At 44.6% G+C, this 21,932-nt stretch overlaps 1 protein-coding gene across 1 annotated transcript; it reads left to right on the forward strand.

Annotated features, from left to right (window-relative positions):
- The first annotated feature begins 3,443 nt into the window (after positions 1-3,443).
- On the forward strand, positions 3,444-21,247 carry LOC144683335 (protein Wnt-11b-like). Its single transcript, XM_078546270.1, has 5 exons — positions 3,444-3,577; positions 3,937-4,169; positions 11,000-11,277; positions 19,233-19,525; positions 20,577-21,247. Exons 1-5 carry the CDS (start codon positions 3,504-3,506, stop codon positions 20,749-20,751), a joined length of 1,053 nt encoding a protein of 350 aa, XP_078402396.1. The 5' UTR covers positions 3,444-3,503; the 3' UTR covers positions 20,752-21,247.
- The last annotated feature ends 685 nt before the right edge of the window (positions 21,248-21,932 follow it).

Below are 21,932 nucleotides of genomic sequence, written 5' to 3' on the forward strand. Positions count from 1 at the left end.
AGTTATTAGAAAGTTCTAGAGTTGGGTCAAAGACAGGTAGGGCAAGGCCATGAAGGAATTTAAACCAAGGGTCCAGGTTTTGTGGTAATAATAAAAGTGAGCTAACAGTATTTGCCATTATTATGGAGAATATCATGCAGAAAATTCTGACATCGGTATGTGCACAGTTAAATGTGAAATTCCAAAAACTGCTGTCCGAGGTACCTTGCTCCTCCACAAGCTGCACTAGATTGGCACCTTGTCAATAGACTAGTCATTAAAACACCTTTAAGGACATGAATGTGCAGTACTTACCCACTAGTTACTAAACACTTCAGAAAAAGTTAGGCTTGTCCATTCACGTTTAAGTGCATTTTTAACATAGTGTTAAGTCTTAATTATTGCCAAGCCGTCTCTTATGCACTGAAAATTTACTTTCCAAAAGAATGGAGTCTAATCGCTTCAGATTTTAGTTATTTTTGGAGATTCTTTAATTTTTTTTTAAAAAATTATTTCTCTTTTATCTTTTTCTTTTAATTCCATGTCTTTTTCTCTTGCATTACTTTGCTTTCTGTACATGATTTTACATTGAATTAAACATTCTCATTTATATTTCCTGGCTTAAACTCTGCATTTCTCAATGAAGACTCTTCAATATAAATGGTTGAAGAGATGCCTTTGCCCTGTTCATACAGGTCCCAGATCCCCTCTAGAAAGTGCCATGCTGTTTCAGATGCCCGATAATTGTGAGTTGCCACCCAAAAGGTCACACGCAGTCTGTGAGTTCTGTAAATGCAATAAAGGCAAGTGCCATTTCCATCACTACTGATTGAAAAATGCAGGCAGATTGACCATTGGGGGACCCCAGAAGTAAGTAGAGGTGAAGGAAGAGAAGCCATTACATGTGATACTCTGGCTATGACTGGATATTTAAGTGTGGAAACAAGTGAGGAAAGTCTCACTGGGCTGGAAAACAGAGGAGCGGTGTTGGGGGAAGATGGGTGGGGTTGACTGTACCAAAGGCTTTAGGGAGTTCGAGGAAGGTCAGGAGGGTTACATGGTCACAAAGCATGTCATTTGTGACTTTGACCACAGCCTCGATATTGTTGCAGGGGCTTAAACCTTTTTGGAGAGATTCAACAATGCAGTTGTGAGAAAGCCGAACGTACATTTGGGAGGTGGCAGCATGTTCAAGAATTTAGAGAGGAACTGGAGGTTGGAGACGAAGCTATAGATGGCAAGGACAGAGGAGTCGAGTAGTGTTTTTGAGGAACGGATGCTGATAGTGATTTTGAAAGGGATGCATCAAGTACCAGAGAGGGAACCATTTACAACACAGTCTACATTAGCATTTAAAATGTGTGATATATGCCTGCTGGGTTTTTCCAGAATTTTTATTATGATATATTGTTCAATCGGTTGCACAACCATTCTAGCCTCCAATCAATACATTTATTTTCATAACGCGTCCGTTACTATTACTAAGCATTGTTTTCACGAACTAAAGGTTTTGGCACTCTATTTGCATGATAACTTTTTGTAGAAGTTTTCACTCCTGTTACTACCAGAGGCAGGGACAATGATGGGAAAGGATAAAATGATTTTCCTCTTCCATCCACACTAAAGCCGAGTTTTAAACACCTCTTTTCCACATGGGGACTGCTAACCAAATTTACCTTACTTTACAAAGTATTTTTTTCGCAACCTATCTACAGTTAATCTGTCGGAACAAACACCGGTATTGTTAATGTGTATTCAATGCTGGGCATGTCCTGTCTGCTCCTTTTTATTGCGATAGCGCCGCCGCTGTTTGCTTCATCTCTGGGCCATTCTCATGCTAATTCTGAGCTTGACAACCTTCATTTCAAAGACACTTCAAAGGTGCGACACATCTGAGCAGCGCACTGCACTCATCCTTCAAAGCGAGATCTCCCAAATCTCTGGCCCTACACAGATATGTCAGATATGTGTAGAGCCTGGGGAGAGGAGGGCGGTACAGGTATATAACGTTTCATATTCCCATTAATTGGCTTATACAGTATCTCAAGTCACTGAACCCGGCAGATCTTATCGATTAGTGAGGCATCTACGCTAAAAATAGCCCTTCCCTATTTTCCGTTCTCACAAAATTGATGCAGGACAGCCCATAAGTCAAATAGTAATCGATAATCAGGCTTATAGACCGTCTGGGTCCAGTGCCGGTCAAACGTGTATATTGGAACAGATTTAATGCCTCTTTTGTCTGTCCCCAAAGAGGAGCTCACTTCAAAATAGGTAACGTTAACGAAACCGGTTGGGCATTAAAAATATAACATTGGACACCATCAGTTTGGCACTGGGAGCAGTGGAATTAGGAACGGTTTATGTAAGTTTTTTCTGGTTGTAATTTACAGCGGACGGGTAAAGCATGGGGAGGGGAGGGGGGGAGGGGAGGGGGAAGTGGGCTTTTTACCTGTTGCATAATGCTCTGGGGGTTTTGACTGCTGAGAGGTGGTTGTACGTATTAAAAAACGTCTGCTGCACTGCAAAAGTAGACCTAACATTGGGTTCTGTTCAGAGATGAGGAGGGGGCAGTGCAGGGTGCTACCCGCCTTATTGAACGATGGATTGTAAGCTAGATCTGGGTAAAAATACATTTGAGTGTGCTTTCTTTTTTTGCAAACTGGGAATGAATTTCAAAGTCAGATATACAATAATAAACGTTTGTTTTACCGGGACTGTCCCTGGGGCAAACCCCATGGGGGGTGGGTGCTGGCGAGAGCTACACTGGTGTGTATTTGCCCAGCGCAGGATTAAAATGAATAGGAATCCGTCTCTCCAACCAACCCCAACCCACCCCCGCCGCCCACCTCAAACCTTCCACCTTTGATGTCCCGCAGCTGCCGTCAGCCCCATTCATTCCATCTGATCCACATGGTTTGCTGGAGTGGCTGACAGCTCGCGTCACACTGAGGTATAAAAGCAGAGGGGGGATTCCGGGCTCCTTACAAACTTCATGAGGGAAAGATCCTTTGTCACTGCAAAACGGGCTTCCCGAGCGGCCGATCTCTTTTAACCCCGAGCGCCGATCACTTTCACCAATCGCAAAATCCCAATCAATCAGGCTGGAATTTCGTATCGACAACTGCAGCGGGAGAAATGTTTTAAAAAAAAGAGGAAACTCCAAAATCTGAGATTGTGTCTTTTACAACTCAACCTTTTTGCGGCTAAATCAACCGGACAGAGATCCGAGAGCGGGCTGAATCCTTTGGAAGGGTTTCTGTTGGCTGGTCCATCTCCTTTCACTGAGGGACACTTTGTGACATTGATCACATCGTCCCAGCCATTTCCAACAAGAGGTAAAAAGGTTTCCTATGGCGGTCCCTGGAAAGCCAATGAAAGGTGAATCTTTGCACCAAGGGCAGCTCCTCCACTTATTTACAAACTCCCTCTATCTTATTTCCAGGTCTCGCCTCAGGCCGAGAGCTTTGTATCAGGAGTCCCTGCAGGTCAGCATCCCGCCTGGTTATTCGGCCAGATTGAAAATGGACATTGGAATTCGCTACATTTTGCTGCTGTTGGTGTTTCAGTGGCGGCCGTGCGGCGCTATACAGTGGCTGTGAGTATAACTTTCTGACTCTGCAGGTTTAGCTCTCGAAACAATCTTGATTTTTCAGTTTTTTTTTGTTTCTCGATAGAAGTCAGGGCATTTTTTTTTTCCAAGTTGAATCGCGGTTTATGTTGATACACGGAGGAAAAAGGAGATCTTTAATAAAACATGCAAATTGAAAAGTCGTGGGTAACTGGATCTAAAGAGTCAGTGGATTTGGTAGATGCTTTGCATCCTCTCGTTTGTGATTTGAACAAGTTGTGTAAAGTTTTGCTGAATGTGTACTTTTTAAATGTTCCAGATGAAGCAGAAATTGAACTCGTGTACACACACACGCACACTTATAATACGTCCTTTCTGTTTAACAGTGCCATCGCTGTCAGCGGCACCGCTTTAGGCTGGAACCAGACTCAACATTGCAAACTGGCTGGCTTAGTCCCAGACCAGCAGCAGCTCTGCCGGAGGAACCTGGAGCTCATGCACAGCATTGTCTTCGCGGCCAAGCAGACGCGGCTGGTGTGTCAGAACGCAATGGCAGACATGAGATGGAACTGCTCCTCAATCCACCTGGCACCCCACTTCAATCCAGACCTGAACAGAGGTAAAGCACGTTTCTTCGTGATACAGTAAGCCACAGTCCTCCCGTTAAGGGATTAATCTCAGGGCTTTGAGCGCATGGTCCGCGTTGACAATCTAGCTGCAGTATTAAGATGGTGGGATACACTGCGGTCCTACAACTTGTTATAACATTGAACGATGGTTTAGTGAAAGAAAGATAGCGCCATTCACACCCCAGGACATGCAAAATGCTTTGCAGCCGATGAATTACATTTTGAAGTGTAGCCTGTTAAAATACAGGAAGCACAGCAGCCGGCTGTCCACACGGTAAACTCTCACAAACAACGAGAGAATTCTGTTTCAATAATATTGGTTGAGGGCTAAATATTGGTCAGGTCACCTTGCCCTTCAAATAATGGCATGGGGTCTACCAGAAGAGGCCTCGGTTTAACATCTCATCCAAAAGATAGCATCTCTGACTCTGCAGCTCTCCCTCACTGCTGCACAGGGGTGCCAGCCTAGATTATATACACACACTGCCTGGGGCACAGAGAGAGAGAGAGACTTGAACTCGTAACCTTAGGACAAATATGTGAGACTGCTACCACTGAGCCAAGGTTGACACCGATTAGTTCAGTAGTCCCAGGGCATGTTTTGAAGAGCAGAGTCCTCTCCTACTGACTTGGCTATCATTCCGCCATTAATATAATTAACACATTTTACGTCTGTATGGAACTTTAATTTGTTTAGTCCCTTATGTGTTCAGGATCTCATAGAACCTCAATTATTATTTAATTTATTCAATAATTATTATTTTGAAATGTGTGAGTACAGCAGCCAATTGTACACAGCAAGCTCCAACAAACAGCCAATGAAAGGTAATAATTTTTGGCACTGTTGGCTGAGGGAAGGGTGTTGATCAAGGCATTGGGAAAGCTTGCTAATCTTCAGATAGTGCCACCTGAGAGACATGAACATCTTCCTGAACAGACAGGGCTTTGTGTTTAACAACTTACCAAACGATAGCAGCTTCTGTGGATCAGTTCCTCGCTGTCACTGAGCTGCAAGGTTGTGGGGTCAAGCCCCACCCTAGGACTTAACTTGCAAAGTGAGGGCTGATACTGCAGTGGAGTGTGAAGGGAGTGTTGGAGGTGTAATCTTTTCTGTGATACTTTAAAGGTGGATGTAAAAGATTCCTTGGCACTATTTTGAAGTAGAGTAGGGGAGCTCTCCCCACTGTCCTGGTCAATATTTATTCCTCAATCAATATTATGAAAACAATTTGGTCATTATCCCATTGCTGTTTGTGGGAGTTTGCTGTGTGCAAATTGCCTGCCACATTCCTTGCATTAGTCATGTAAAGTGCCTTGGGATGTTGGTGGTCATGAAAAGCATCATATCAATGAAAGTCTTGCCTTTTATAAAAATCCAGCACTCACAACATGCATTTGTTTAATATCTTTAGCAGGGAAACATTTCTAAAGGCACTTCACAGTGGCCTAATCAAAAAAACTGAATGCTGAACCAAAGAAGGAGATATTAGGAGGGTTGACCTCAACTTTGATCAACGAGGTAGATTTTCTGGAGAGGGAGATTGAGAGGAAGGGGAGCTTACAAAGGAAATTTGAGATCTTGGGGCCCAAAGGCTACATCCTACCATGGGATGGGGTGTTGGAACAAGAGGAATGGAGTTTTAAGAGGCTGTTGTAGGACTTGATGAAGCCATAGAGGTAGGAAGGGGCAAGGCCATGAAGGAATTTAAACACAAAGATGGCAATTTTAAATCAGACATTGTGGATTGGCAGCTAATCTAGGTCAGCAAGGACAAGGGTGATTGGGAGTGGGCTTGAGTGTGGGATGGGATATGAACAGCAAAATGTTAGATTGAAGTTTACAAAGGGTGGAGGATAAGTGACCAACCAGTCGGATACTGGTTATTCTTTGAAAGAAAAGTTATTTTTTGCTTAGTGCTAGTTCTAGAATGTGATAACATCCATCCAGGATTGTTAGCAAAATTGAACCACATGAGATAAAAGGGGCAGGAGCAGCATGAGTACTAAATTGGCTAAGTAATAGAAAACAGACACTTGTTGTGCAAGGCTGTGTTTCAGATAGAGGGAGGCTCCCCAGGATTCAGTACTACGGTTTTTGATGTATATCAATGACTTGGACTTGGAGGTCCAGTTTCAAAACTTGCAGATGACACTGAACTTGGAACTGTAGTAAACAGTGAAGAAGAGGACATAAACAAGCTGAAATGGGTGGACTCATGGCAGATAGAAGTCAATGCAAAAATGTGTGAGGTTACATTTAGGTAAGAATGAGGCGAAACAATATGAGCAAAATGGTGCAACATTAAAGGGGATGCAAGAAGCAAGAGACTTTGTGCCATTTGCACAAATCTTTAAAGGTGTCTGGACAGGTTAGCAAACCAGTTAGTAAACATATGTGATCCTAGGTTTTATAAATATGACTTAAAATATTAAAAAAACAGGGAGTTATGTTAAATCTATATAAAATTTAGTTCAACCCCAGCTGGATTATTGTGCCTAATTATGGGCACCACACTTTAGGAAGAAAGTGAAGGCTTTGGAGAGACACAGAAGAGATTTACTTGAATGGTTCCAGGGATGAAGGATTACAACTATATGAGTAGACTGGAGAATCTGGAGTTGTTCTCCTTAAGAGAACAGAAGGCTAACAGGAGGTTTGATAAATGTGTTTAAAATCTTGAAGGTTTAGTTAAAGGAAATAAAGATGACTGCTTTATGCAGCTGAAGGGTCAATAACCAGAAGACACAGATTAATATTTAGCAAAAAAAAAACACAGGTGACAAGAAGAAAAGCTTTTTTACGCAACAAGTGGTTAGGATTTGGAATGCACTGCCTGAGACGGTGGTAGATGCAGAATCAATAGTACCTTTTGAAATGGAATTGCATAAATATATGAAGGGAAAAAATTGCAGACATGGGAACTAACAAGGTTGCTTTTCAAAAAGGCTGTGCAGACTCGATGGGTTCATGATCTTCTCTGTGCTGTTCTATAATATTCTATGTTATATAAATGCAAGTCAAATATTAATTTTTAAGGTTAAATTAAAATGATACTAGCACTGTATCTGTGCACCTACTGTTTCTTTAGATAGCGTCATCTCATATTTCTCTGAATAATGTCTTTCATTGTATTGTCTGCCATTGAATGGGTGTTTTTTTAAATAAAACAAAAGGGTGGTAACCTTTAACACTGTGCAAAGCTGGAATAAGACAGGGCATTTAAAACAAAGGGTGCATGAGTGAAGTGGTCTTAGTCATGCATGAGTGAAATGCGAACGTGCCCAACTGTGCCTGTGCACAGCATTTTATAAAGGGCAACAATCAAAGAACAGACTTTTGTTTTTGCTGTCTGGTTTTATCAAAATCACTGCACAGTCGACCCAGAATTTGTTGCAAGATTCAATCGATCACTCCTAAAAGAAGATGCTAATACTCTTGTGAACATCTTGCCAGAGCTTTGAAAGTAAAAGTTTCTTCACTTAAGCATAACTAGATTGTTCTTGATGGTTGATGATCATGATTTCAGGAAGCTGCATTAGTCTCCTGAAATTCATTCACTTTTAAAATCATTGCCCTCATTTTGAAATGCTTCCATGGCATCGCTCCACTGTGCCTCTGCAATCACCTCCAGTCTGACAATTTAGTGTGCAGGCCCCAATTTCAGACATTTAGCATTCCTTTGCACTACCATCTGCAATAGAGCTTTCAGTCATCATGCCTCTGTCATTTGGAATTCCATCCCTAAAATCCCTTAAGACACATTTTGCAATTTTTCCAACTATTTGCTGTCTGCAGCTACCCTATAATGCACCTTGAGCTAGTTTATTACATAAAAGCCATAGAATATATGCAAATTGGTTTTACATAATTTAAGCTCATTCTGTCTGGTGCTTTTGGCACCTACTTGTTAAAGTTCCTGTAGATTAAAATCAAACCTTTTGAATTGGGAATCAGCATTGTATCAATACAGCAGCCTTGAAACAACCTTCTAAAATCTGCCTCCTTTAGTTTGGGATTTGCCTTCAGCAGTAAGCTTTATCAATTATATAAACCAAGATAGCGAGGCCATTGATATTAGCAAGTGAATTACAAAGTCTCACTATAAACAGGGTAATAAATTTCTCCCTAATTCACCATTCAAAATAAACTGCTATCCTATGAGGCCCTGAGCCAATGACCTAATTTCCTGTGAGATCCTATATTGAGGGATCAAACAGCAATCCGCATGAAGCAGCTGAAAGAAAGGGAAGTATTTCATGTATTTAAAGTTTAAAAGAAAGCTGAATGTCCAGGAGCCGGTTATTGAAAGCAGTACTGTACAATCTTTAGGTTCAGCTGATCCTGCTCAATCTTTGCTCTGTCTGATTGCTTGCACCCTTTGATTGCATTGACACATTTTAAAAACAGAACCATTCAAGGCTATGCAGTTGAACCAATGGATGCAGGTGGTGCCGTAAACCACAAATTAGAATTTTCTGTTGATTTATGATTGTCTTCTTTACTCTTTCAGTCCAATTCTCATACGATAATTTGCTTGGAACTCATCCTTTATAACTGCATTATTAGATATTGTTGGATATCCTGAAGTTTTTTGGAGTCAGGAGGTAATTTCAGCTATATTCTGAAATAACTTCAGAAGGGTCTATGGCAGTGTAACTCATAACTGATTCATAGCAGGGGAAGGTCAGTGTGCTGTTGTTCATTCTCTCTTGTATGTACCCTTCATAAATACGAGTGGATCACTCATGGTATTGCTCATTGTATTTGATAATACCTCATAAGAACTGAAGCATCAAACCATATAACAAGAAATGCATTACAATAGAAAAAATACATCCTACTTGCATTTGAGATATGTTTTGGCAGAACTTTTGAAAAGCAATAAAAAACAAATGTTTACGCAGTGCGCAGACATCACTTATCCCTTTCGTCTTCCTTGGAAAGTATTGCCCTGGCCGCATTAAGGTAAGATTCAACAATCACATTTCAAGTGAATAAATGCTGAAAAGTCATACTTCAAGTGTATGAAGGAACTATCATGCCTGAGAGTGCGGTGTCAAGGCACTAGACCTTCAAAGTGTCATGTAGGGCAAAAACATTGTGATAGGCTCATTCTGTTTAGTTACTATGCACATTTTTGATTTACTAAATGCGAATACATCAGAAGCCTCAATGAGGAATGAGCAGTGCAGGGACAGAACTTTTGAGTTACATAAAAGCTATCTTTCATGAACCAGCAAATAACCAAAAGGCAGTCAATCAAATTGCTCTTTTAATTTCTAACAACTGTTTGTCTGACATTTTCCATTTTCAGTCAGATTGGTGTATGGAGCCAAAAATATTTACAGGATAATCACTTCAAATATTATACAATTCTGAAAAAGATTCGACTAAATGCCTAATATTAATCATTTAATGTTAAAGATTCCTGGAGGATGCTTCTCTCACCTAAGCCTACATTTTTGCCTGGAACTTGGGGCTAGAAATTACAACTAAGCCATATATACTTTGCATTTTCAGCTGCCGTGGAAATATTGTAGACTTATGCGTCTGTGCAGATACATGAGAAAGATGCATCAAACATCAGCAATTTGTACATTTAACACCATTAATAAAGTAATTACGATCTAATGTTGAGTTTGGAATGAGTTTTTTTGCATTTCTGAAGGTGATTTCTGTTTTTGTCTGTGCCAGCGGTGGATATTGATGAGGAGTAGGCCCGGCTTATCTGAAAGACTACCTGTTTATAGCTATTAATTATCAGAGACTTAATGGGGAGAAAGCTCCTTGGGTGGTGCTTTACCAATAACAGCTAGGCCTTTTCCTAATTTTTAAAAAATTCCTTTATGGGATGTGGGTGTCATTGGCTAGGCCAGCATTATTTTCCCATCCCTAATTGCCCTTGAACTGAGTGGCTTTCTTGATCATTTCAATAGGCATTTAAGTCAACCACATTGCTGTGGGTCAGGAGTCACATGTAGGCCAGACCAGGCAAGGATGACAAATTTCCACCCCTAAAGGATATTAGTGAACCAGATGGGGTTTTCTGACAATCGGCAATGGTGTTGTGCTCATCATTAGACGTCTAACTCCAGATTTTTTCCAGGCAGCTGGAGCATTACCCTGGGTCTCTGGATTATCAACCCAGTGACAATACCACTACACCACTGCTTCCCCCATTAAAACATGGTAGCTGAAAATCCACAACACACAAGGGCTCTGTTAAAACCTGGTTTACATTTTTCTTTTTTAATTGAATCAGTGTATATTTTCTCACAAGCTGTGTGCATATGTTCACACAACATAGGTGATGACCATCAGTGGTGCAACATGCACTTATCTGGGGGATCCATTGTGAGGAGCGCGTTCTAAGTTGAGAAGTGGGCACTAATCATGCTTTACTTAATGTAACAAACCAGAAAAATCTGGGAGTTGGTGGTTGTCAAAAACAAGTTTAAAGGTCTCTAAGAAAAAAGTGCTTGCATTTATTTAGCACCTTCAACAGCCTCAGGACATCCCAAATTAGTACTCTTGAAGTCACTGTTATAATGCAGAAAATATAAGTCAATTTGCGCACAACAAGGTCCCACAGACAGCAATGTTTTTAATACTGTTGGGTGTTGAGGGTTGAGGACACTGGGAGAGAACTACTTTGCTCTTCAAAATAATGCATGTGGTTCTTTATGTCCACCTGCGAGGGCAGACAGGTTTAATGTTTTATTCAAAGGATACATATATAGCATGTTTGTAAGTTAATAACTGTGAGGCTTGACTGGTCTTCATACATTTTTCATTTGTTTTGTTTTGCATCCATTGCAGGAACAAGGGAATCATCCTTCGTGTACGCCCTCTCTTCTGCTGCGCTCAGTCACTCCATCGCTCGGTTCTGTGCCTCTGGCGAGCTGCCAACCTGCTCCTGTGGTCTCATCCCAGCAGAGGTTCCTGGGCCTGACTTCAGGTGGGGTGGTTGTGGGGACAACCTCCGCTATGGCCTGCAGCTTGGCTCTGTTTTTGCAGATGCACCAGTGAAAGGCAACAGGGCTGGAACACAGGCAAACAGGCTGATGAATAAGCACAACAATGATGTTGGCAGACAGGTAAATGGCTAACAGGCTGAAGCATATTTTCCCCGCACCATATTCCATGGTCAGACTGCACCTCAAAAGATTGTGCTAATATCCATTGGGTTATATATCCTAAATCAGGGCCAGTGTAAACAAGCCTCACTTCAACATACAATTTCAAATTGGTGTCAATTTTCACCTCAAGGCCATATTCACTAGCTATTGGAACAGCAAATGCTGTCATTCTACCTACTTCATTCTCATCCCATGCCGTAGATGAACTCTTCCTTCTGCACAGTGTAACCATGGCAACTGCATTGAATTCACTACTGAGATTATACACCACAACTGGGAAGCTGTACCCCAGCCATGAGTTTGAGCTATGAACTAGGAAGATTCCCTCAGTCCAGAGTCAAGTTCAGAGTATAATCTGGCAGTGCTACCCATCGACAGTTTATCATAGGCTTAGGATAGCTCTATATACTGAAGGTATACAGAGTAACTAACCTGACTCCACAAAGCCTGTCCACCATCTACAAGGCACAAGTTAAGAATATGATGGAATACTCCTCTTGCCTGGGTGAGTGTAGCTCCCACAACACTCAAGAAGTTTGACACAGTCCAGGGCAAAGCAGCCGCTCGATTGGCACCACATCCACAAACATTCACTCCCTCCACCACCGACACACGGTAGCAGCAGTGTGTCCCATCTACAAGATGCACTGCATGAATTCACCAAGGCTTCTTACACAGCACCTTCCAAACCCATGAGCAATATCATCTAGAAAGACAAGGGTACCATCTAGAAAGACAAGGGCAGCAGGCAGATGGGAACACCACCACCTGGAAGCTCTCCTCCAAGTCATTCATCATCCTGACTAGGAAATAGTAATGGATGGGGTGCCAATCAAGTGGCTGCTTTGTCCTGGACAGTGTCAAGCTTCTTGAGCATTGTGGGAGCTGCACTCATCCAGGCAAGTGGGGAGTATTCCTCCACACTCCTGTAGATGGTGCACAGGCTTTGGGGAGTCAAGAGGTGAGTTACTCATCGCAGGATTCCTAGCCTCTGACCTGCTCTGTAGCCACAGTATTTATATGAATAGTCTAGTTCAACAAGATGTAAACTTTTCAAGGGTTTTTCCAGCGAGGGTAAGAATTGAAGCTTTCATCAGTTCAGTGCTTTCTAATTGATTGCAATACAACACACTCTCTGAAGAAGCATAGAATCTCTGACAGCAACTTTTGGATTCCCATGTTTAACTCTGCGGACTCCAGAAGGTACTGTCAGTTTCAGAGGAGTAATGGCAGCAAATACTGACACAATCATTATTACTGCAAAATCCAGGCTATACAGGACAAGTAGCACAGCTATATATACAGAGCTGTATATATAGAGGAGTTATTCAGCAGTGCTCCATATACTGAGAGAGTTCAATATCGACAGGACAACTCCACAAATAACAAAAACTTATATACCGCATTTAATGGGTGGAATTTTCCCAACCCGCTGGTGGCAGGCGTGATAGGTGGCGTGTGCGGAAAATATGGCATGAAGGCAGGTTGTGATCGCCTGCTCAGCCCGCCAATGGTGGGCCGTGTTTCCCGCCATCGGTCAGCGGGAAGCTAATTGTAATACATCAGCATATAATTAAAAGGCCATCCCGCCAGGCTCTTGGAACCCCGTCATATCGTCCATCCATGACAGCAGGAAAGCACACCGACGTGTTTCACAACAGCACGCAGGCAACGTGCACTTGGTGGCCTTCACTTTGGGGGAACTGAGGTGAGTGAGGAACAGTTCTCCACAGCTCGACTGTTTTTTTACAGGCCTCAGGGGCGCCTGGGAGTAGGGGGCAAGTGCTGGCCAGTGTCGGAGGGGACTGCTGGGGGGTGCTGTCCAGGGGCAAGTGCTGGCCGGCCTTGGGCGACTGCTGAGGGGTGGGTAGGAGGGGAGGGGGGAGGTCAAGTGCTGCATCCCGCACACAGGCAATTGATATCAGGGTAAGTGAGGGAAGTGGCCACGCATTAGGGCACCTGTATAAACTGACCAGGCCTCCGCAACTGATCAGGCGCAGTCACAGTGATATGACTGGGGTCAGGCTTCTAGCCTGCCCGCCCATGCAAACAATGTGGTGGCACCAAAGGGCCACCAAGCACTCCATACCTTCCCACACTCCCCCCACCCAGCCCTATCCCCCGGCATAGACTTCTTCAAGTCTGCCACCACTTTATTGGTCTGCAGAGCAGTTGGACTGCACACGTTGTACAATCTCCTCGCTAACGCTGGCCATGTAGCAGTCACTGCTGGAGGCGCTCACAGCCCATTGCAATCTCAGCATCCCGGTTTGGACCAGTGTCCCCCATGTCACAGGTTGACAGGGCAGCCATGCAGTGCACTCATCTCTGACTGTCTGAGGGTGACCAGCACTCTCCGGGAAGCGTTAGGGGGGGGGGTCACACAGATCCAGGAAAGGTGCTAAGTACAGTCATGATAACCACGTCACTCTCCCTTTCATGCTGCAGGAGGACCATGTCAGGATCCTGGATCCTGGTGACCTAGCTGTACACCTGATGGCCTACAGAGACTATAGAAGACAGAGGAGACAGTGACTGAGGCCCCTGGCTGCGCAAAGGCAGGAGCAGCAACCTCATGAAGAAGGGGCAGCAGGAGCTCCCGCACACATTGTCCTGGAGTGACAGTGAGCTGTGGCTCGTCAGCACCTAGCGACACCCAGGGTTGGCTGCCATTCCTGCAGATGACTGAGAACCAGTGTTACCCACGACTGCACATGTCTAGGGACCTGGTGGCTCACATCTGCCACTTACTGCAGGACTTGGCGCCAAGAGGACATGGAGGGCATCCACTGCCAGTGGCTGTGAAAGTGGCCGTGACGCTCAATTTCCATGTGAGTTGCTCCTTTTAGGGCTCCACAGGTGACCTCTGAGGGATTTCACAATCCACCACCCACAAATGTAATGAGGTCATGGACGCCACCTTCTCCATGGCACACAACTTTGTGCATTTTGCCCAGGACCGGGACAGCCAGGATGCAAGGGCCATTGGATTCGCCCTGATCTCGGGATTCCCACAGGTGCAGGGTGCAATTGACTGCACTCATGTGGCACTCAGGTCTCCATTGCTACACTCAGTGGACTTCATCAACCGCAAGGGCTTCCACTCACTGAATGTGCAGCTGGTATGTGATCACCAGAAACCCATCCTGCAGGTATGTGCATAGTTTCAGGGAGTGTGCACGACGCCTACATCCTGAGTCGCTTGCAGATCCCTGCAGTCTTCCAGGGTCCACAGAGACTGCAGGGTAGGCTCCTTGTGGACAAGGGCTACCCACAGATGCTGTGGCTGATGACACCCATGCAGCAGCCTCAGACTGCAGCAGAGCGACGCTATAATGAGGCTCATGCAGCACATGGTGGAACAGACCATTGGGATGCTGAAGATGCAGTTCCGGTGCCTGGACCAGTCTGGTGGAGCCCTGCAATATAGTCCACAGAGGGCGTCACACATCATCATCATCGTCTGCTGTGCCCTTTACAACCTGGCGCTGCAACGGGGAGACAAGCTGGCTGAGGAGGAGCTGGAGGTCTCCTCAGATGAGGAGGACGCCGATGGGGATGAGGGTGAGGGGTGGTGATGTTGACAGGGATGAGGCTTTTGCACAGGCTAAATGAGGCAGGTGCGCTCGGGAGGCCCCCACAGCTGCCAGATTTGTGGTGGATGATGACGACATACAGTGGGGTGTCCCCATAGATCCTCACATTGCAATTGTTTAAACATTTGACTCCAGTCTGGCTTATGGCAGCGCCACAAACCTCTGTGAGAATGCTCCTCTCATGGAGACGCAGTGGAGGCCCTAATAGTCGCTCAATCGCAGGAAGAGGATGACAGCATGCAGTGAGGACACTCCATAGATCTTCACATAGCCTCTGAGAATGTCTGAGCTTGCTCTCCATGATCAGGGCCAGCTCAGAGATGCAGCCATGAAACTTTAGACTCATCTGATGCTGTGTCCGCCTTCAGCACCTCAGCCCTTCAGGAGCTGGTGCACAGCATCACTGGTCACAGATGCTGGTGTGATGGGGTGAGCCCTATCTTACTGGTGCTGAGATCACACAGAGAGAATGAGAACTCTGTGACGCCAATGAGAACTCTGTGACGCCTGCCCGCTATATTCTGGCAGTAATGATCAGCACTGCCGAGGTTCAGCATCAGTAATGTTTCCAGGGAGTGTGAGGCTGGACCATCACTGTGGTCTGAAGGCCGCACAGAGCACAGGGAAGAGGCCCTGGACTGAGACACCTGCTTTTTATCTTGTGCAGAAAGGTTTCATATCTGAGTGACAAGAACACTGCTCATCAGAACAAGGAACCATAGGCAGGGAGACACTCTTAGGAGTTTATTGATAATAGTGAACAGTGTACAAGTGATTAACACCCGTGCCCAGGCTGTGCAACTACTTTTACCTAACTTTCCTAACCCTGCCATCACGTCTTGGTGCTCCTCGGACATCCACAGCAGAGGTGGAGGCAGCCCGCTGACTGTGATGCCCTGTCTGTGATAACTTTGGTGGGTGTCCTCTGGAGGGCCGAGTCTTGGTGGGCCACAGCCTGCTTTCGGGGTCCTGCTGTGTGGCAGTGGCACCCTCCATGGCCTGCGAGGCTGGAGCTGCGGAGGTTACAGGAAGAGGGAATTCAGATGGGCCGGTCACTCCCAGAGTCACCTGTGTGGATGGCCCCGGAGTGTGCACCTGCTGATCCCCCTCCCTATGGGTACCCGAGGGCCCATGGCTGACTCCGTGAGTGGTAGGGGTGGCTGGAATACGATCAAGCTTCCCAGCACTCCTCTCGTGTACATACTGTTGGAGGACAACTATGGCATCAGCAATGGAGTTGAGCCCGCACAGCAGTACAGGACTGATGTCCTGGACCAAGGTCTCCATGGTGGCTGCCATTCTGCCAGTGTTGACCTCGGTGCATTGCAATGCCGGCACTATCACCTCAGCTTGAAGATAGATGGATTCCTCCATCGTGCCTTGCAATCTGAGGAGTGCAGTGGACATCCCTTCTTGTTGTTCCCCAGCTTGTCTTTGCAGTTCCAGCAACTGAGGTATGATCAAGTTCAGAGGCTTGTCATCTGACTCGGACTCAGCAACGTTCTGGCCTCCAGCAGGCCTCCGAGTGCTGGGAACCTGGGAAGTCCCTGCCTCCGTCTGCGGTGGATCAGAAAGTGCGATGTGCTCACCTGATTTGTGAATCCGAGGCTACTCTAAAGCTAAGTCCCACTGAGGTATGTGTCTTTGCGCTGGTGGAGGGTGTGGGTGAGCGCTGTGACAGGACTTCAGGGAGGGTGTCTCCAGATTTCTCTTCAGAGGTTTCTTCAGGGCTTCATTGGAGGCCCTAGGTCATTGACTCTGTCAGCTGTTTGGCAGATGTGCCTGCAAAAGCAAGGAGAGATAATTAGTGCATGGCAGCGGCCTGTGAAACAGGACACATCACTCACAGCATGGTTGACTGATGGATGTTGCACTGCTGAATCCTCACTTGGTAGAGTAGCGCCGACCTCACCATCAGCACAGGACTGGTCCCGGTCATCGCCGGCCAGCTGGATGGCTCTGTTTTCGAATTCTGTCAGAATTTTGATCTCTGGCATCCCTCCACCTTTCCCTCCTGCTGTGAGCCAGTTTGTCCTGCACGGATAGAGATGGGGAGAGTATATCAGGACTCCTGCTGGGCCAGATGATAAGTATGCCTGGCCTGTGTGAGTGGTGAGTGGTCCCATGGATGGGATGAGGACAATGATGGTGTGTGTGAAAGAGTGAATGGTGATGTCACTTGCACTGGCACTGAGTGAGGGCCCTGTGAGTGTGTGATGGGTTTGTGAGTGTTTGAGTTGGGAGTGATGAAATGAGTGACTTACCCTGGCGGAACAGAGGAAATCATTCATCCTTTGCAGCACTAGGTTGCTGTCCTCTTCAGGGTGTTTGCACTGACCACCACTGCCACCGCCTCCCAAGCTGGGTTGGTGACTTTGCTGTCCATCCTGCGGCCAGAGTCGGGGGGTAGACCACATCCTGACGAGCCTCCTCGGCATTCAGCAGTCATTCGAGGGACCCATCGTTGAAGTGGGGGGCTGCAGTCTTTTTCCCTTTGTTGACCATGTCTCCCGGGTGGCAGTGAGTGCTTTGTTGGTGGCTGCCTTTTAAAGATGGCGACCGGCGTGATGGAACAAAGGAATGATGGCGGAAGGGTGAATGAGAGCCCGCTTGCCATGGAAACGGTGTGTTTCACAGGAGTGAATATATAATGAGGCAGGCTCGGGAAGGTACGGCGTGAAAACCTGCCATTTTCATCGGCAGGGAGGACTCCATTTTACACACCCGCTACCGCACTTTTGTGCAATTCTGGGAAAATTCTGCCCAATATATTAGTGAAATGTTCCAAACTGCATAACAGATGAAAATGCAAGAGTTAGGCGAGGTTATTGAACTTATGGAGAGGTAGGTTTTGAGAAGGCTTTGAAGGAGAATAGAGATGTAGCTGAGGGGGTTCAAGAGCATTAAGACAACTGGCTGAAGGTGGAATCAAGAAGTGGGTAGATGCAGGGAGACAAGTGAGAGCAGCAATGACATGTAGGACTGGAGGAGGTCACAGTGGATAGGAAAGGCATTGTAGAATTTGAAGGAATTTATAGAATATGACAAGAGTATTGATTCAGTACATTAGGGATGAGAGCCCATGGAGCTTGGTGAAAACAGGGCTAGTATGAGACTTGGACATATGAGCAGTAGAGGTTTGGGTGAGTTGAAATTATGTAGGGTCAAGGGTCAAGGAGTTGAAAAGGCAGCAAGGAGAGCATTGCAGAGATGGATCCAGGTCAGATTCACAAATTGAGCAGATATCCATGACCTGGGTATTTCAGACCAACCCACCGGCAAGAGTACACTGTATAATGCAATAGCTCCACCTGTAAGAGTATGTGGAGTACACAGAGCAACCCCACCTACTGAGAGTATACAGAGCAGTTCCACATACAGAGTATATACAATATAACCAGAGCATCCCACATACTAAGAATATGTAGTGTACCTGGGGTAGCCCCACTCCTGAAAGTTTAACTTAATCCACCCATTATAAATCAGTAAATATCAGTCCTTTTCTGGGGAGGCAGCTTCCAGAAGCTTAGGAAGAAAAATCCAAAATCACAGCATGTGGGCCTTGTGGGACATATCTTAATCCAAAAGAACATTGACAGGGATCTCGATCTCCGACTAGATCTCCAATGATACTGTCACTGAGCAATAATGTGTCATCTGAGATTGATACAAAGATCAGAATTTAATTTGGTTGAATAGTAGAGAAAATAGTGGTGACAATGGCATTGTCGCATCAACGATGTTTTACACTTAAAAACATAAAATTAAGCCATAGCATTGAAAGCATTAAACCATATTGCCGGTAGTCCACACTGGGGCACGTACATCCTTTTGCTGTAGCAAACAGTGGGTTTGTATTCAGGAGAGAAGAAATCAATAGGGCCAAAGGACTTTCTTTAACTGAACCTTCACCCAAACCTGACGTGTGATTTTGTGTTATAGTGGGTGTTTTGGAGTAGGCTAATCACTAGCTTTATCAGCATGAGCGTTCCTGTATCTGAGATGATCAAAAAAATTCCTCTGTCCCTGGGGCCAGGGAAGGAGTAGGGAGAGAGAATGCTGTTTTGAGTACAGTTGAAAGCGGAGTTGTGAGAATTGATGGATATGCCTACTAGTGACCAGGAAGGTTTATGTAGACCTCTACCTTGGGAGATTAAATGGGTGAAGTAGAGGCTAGATGGTATGTGGATGGACTGGTCTAAATTAGCCTTATTCCACACTTAAATAATTCTCCCCAGTATTGGTGTCCTTTGTATTATGTGCAGGAAAAAAACTGCTTTGTTACTTAGCCTTGCTAACATGATTTTCTCTTACCAGGCATTGATTAATTCTTTGGAAACCAAGTGCAAGTGCCATGGTGTTTCTGGCTCATGTTCTGTAAAAACATGCTGGAAGGGATTACAGGAACTAAACAAGATTGCGGTGAACCTGAAGTCAAAATACCTGGCAGCCACCAGAGTGATTCACCGTTATGTTGGCACAAGGAAACAGCTGGTGCCTAAAGAGCTCGATATAAGGCCAGTTAGGGAGAGTGAACTGATTTACCTGGTGGGCTCACCTGACTACTGCACAACAAGTGAAAAGCAAGGCTCCTATGGCACCCATGAAAGGTAGGGACCAGGTCAACTATGGTTCTCTCATTGCCTTTATTTTCTCTATATATTCATTATCTATTGAACTAGAAGTGATGGATTTATTCCTCTCCTGACCACATTGGGATTCAGTCCTGCTGGGATGCAATTCTGTAAGTGCCGTCTGCCCTCCAGCTCTTTGCCCTGCCCAGTGACCATTCCTCATGTGTGAGTTCAGATGGTGAGAATCAACTGACCCACTTTGGGCAATAATTTCAATATATCTTGTCTCCCTTCTGAGGAAATAAGCACTGCACCAGTAACTCAGTATTACTCTTTTCTCTCATTGGAGTAGAACAGGAGATCTCTGCTGCTCTGAGATCTGATCTAACAGCCATCACAAGGGTCGTAAAACATTTATAGAGGTCTATACTTTTAAGAGCGAGGTTACACTATGGCACTGAATGGCTAAAAGCTTAAATATTTGTGATAACATTCTCAAATCTCACAAAGATAGGAATTACGAAGAGAAACAGGAAGAGAGAGAAAACAATGGGGAGAAAAGAGGGCAAAATATATTAATGTTACTTGATCAGCCCCTGGTGCCCACATGGTAGATATAGCTTGTGGCTTTTAGCAACATTTGTATAAAACTCATGACTGGCAGTTAGGATTTGTCAAATGTGGAATCAATTTGACTGCAGAGACCACAGCTGAGTAACTCTCTCTTCATCAAATGTCTATACACACTTGTACTTTCTAAAAGGGATCACGAGTTAGTGTGCAGAAGTACAAAACTTCACCCACCCTCTCCCGTAATAGTTGAGGGCCACAGCAACTAATTGTAATGTCTCACCTAAACTCTGATAAAAGCACAGACCTGGGATCTGTCAGGTGAGAATGCTCCTTATATGAGGGTTTTGCCAGTTATTAATTTAGGGTCACACACATGCCTAAGACTGTAGTCCTCAGTCATTCTGATCAGTAGATGTATTCCATGGTTTACAGGTCCAATTTCATGGTAAATATAGTAGTCAATTGTTAATTGAAATGATCTTTAACTGCTCTTCCTTATTTGCTTCACCTATAGACAGTGCAACAAGACTTCTGTGGGCAGCGACAGCTGTAACCTGATGTGCTGTGGTCGGGGATACAATGCATATACAGAGACAATTATAGAGAGATGTAGTTGCAAGTATCATTGGTGCTGCTATGTAACCTGCAAAAAGTGTGAAAGGACTGCAGAAAGGTATGTGTGTAAGTAACCGCCAAGAACCTTACTGTACAAAATGGCACCATAGCACTAGACTAAATTGAGCAGTATCTGAGAACATAAACTGTGAGGAGAATTTTAAATATCTGGAGACGGTTTCCAAAAAAGACCAGTATTCCTTGGATACTACTGGGAGAATGAGTGGAATTGAGAAACCTCTGTATTGAAAGAAAAGAACAGCAGATAAAGGCAAAATTTAAAGAGCCAAGAGAATGGACTCTGCTAATCATCTTCAAAAGATCGGCAAACGGACACATTTTCATTTATCAGAAAGATTCTTTTGTTCCTTTACTGTGTTCAGTGGCCTGAAGGACAGCTTAAATGTTTGGCAAGATGAATGCCAGCGATTTGAGGAAAGAGAATGGCGTTGAAAAATAGGAGAGCTGTGATCAACAATGATCGTTTGTTGAAGAGAGAAAGAAAATGAAGCACAAAACCAAAAGAAGTGCTGCTTACCCTGAGAAACATTAAACAGGGCACACGTTACAGCATTGAGGGGTCAAATATGGCCTTGAGGCAGATCATCTGTTCTGAATCCTTACACTGAAATGCTGTGAGTATAGCGCAGCAAAGCAGATCTCAAGCAATATGGTAACAAACATTCCACCTCGTTGGGAGTGTTACTCTAAAGCCATTATAAGATTACAAATTACGGTGTGCCTGAGCTTATTATAATGTGCAATAAATGTGCCATCCTACCACTGACAGATAAAATTCATTTGGAAAAGGACTTTTTGTAAAGGTTTCAGTGTTGCCAAGTACTTGGCAGTTCTTATTTATAAAGTGTTTTTTTGTGGGGGTGGGGGCACTGGGGGTGGTGTTGGGAGAAGGCAGGCTAAATTTTTCACACAGGCTGGAGTATCAAGCTTTGGTGAGGACAGTTCCTATGTACAGGAACAGGGGAAGGTGGCACTGTACCATTCTGTCACTTTCACTTTGGTAGCAACCAGCTAATATCTCAACTTCGTATTTCTGTTTTATGTCTGCTTTATTATTTATTTCCCTAAATAAAACATTTTTACTGGTCTGAAGCTCTGTGACAGTCATTTTAGAGATTATGTGAGTGGGATTATGCATTAATTTATGATTTTTTTCCCTGTTTATCTTGCTAACTACTTCAAACTGATCTCAAGCTATAGAACCATCAACATCCTGGGGGGGGTTACCATTAAC

Source organism: Cetorhinus maximus, chromosome 8, assembly GCF_964194155.1.
Source record: "Cetorhinus maximus chromosome 8, sCetMax3.hap1.1, whole genome shotgun sequence".
Taxonomy (NCBI): domain Eukaryota; kingdom Metazoa; phylum Chordata; class Chondrichthyes; order Lamniformes; family Cetorhinidae; genus Cetorhinus; species Cetorhinus maximus.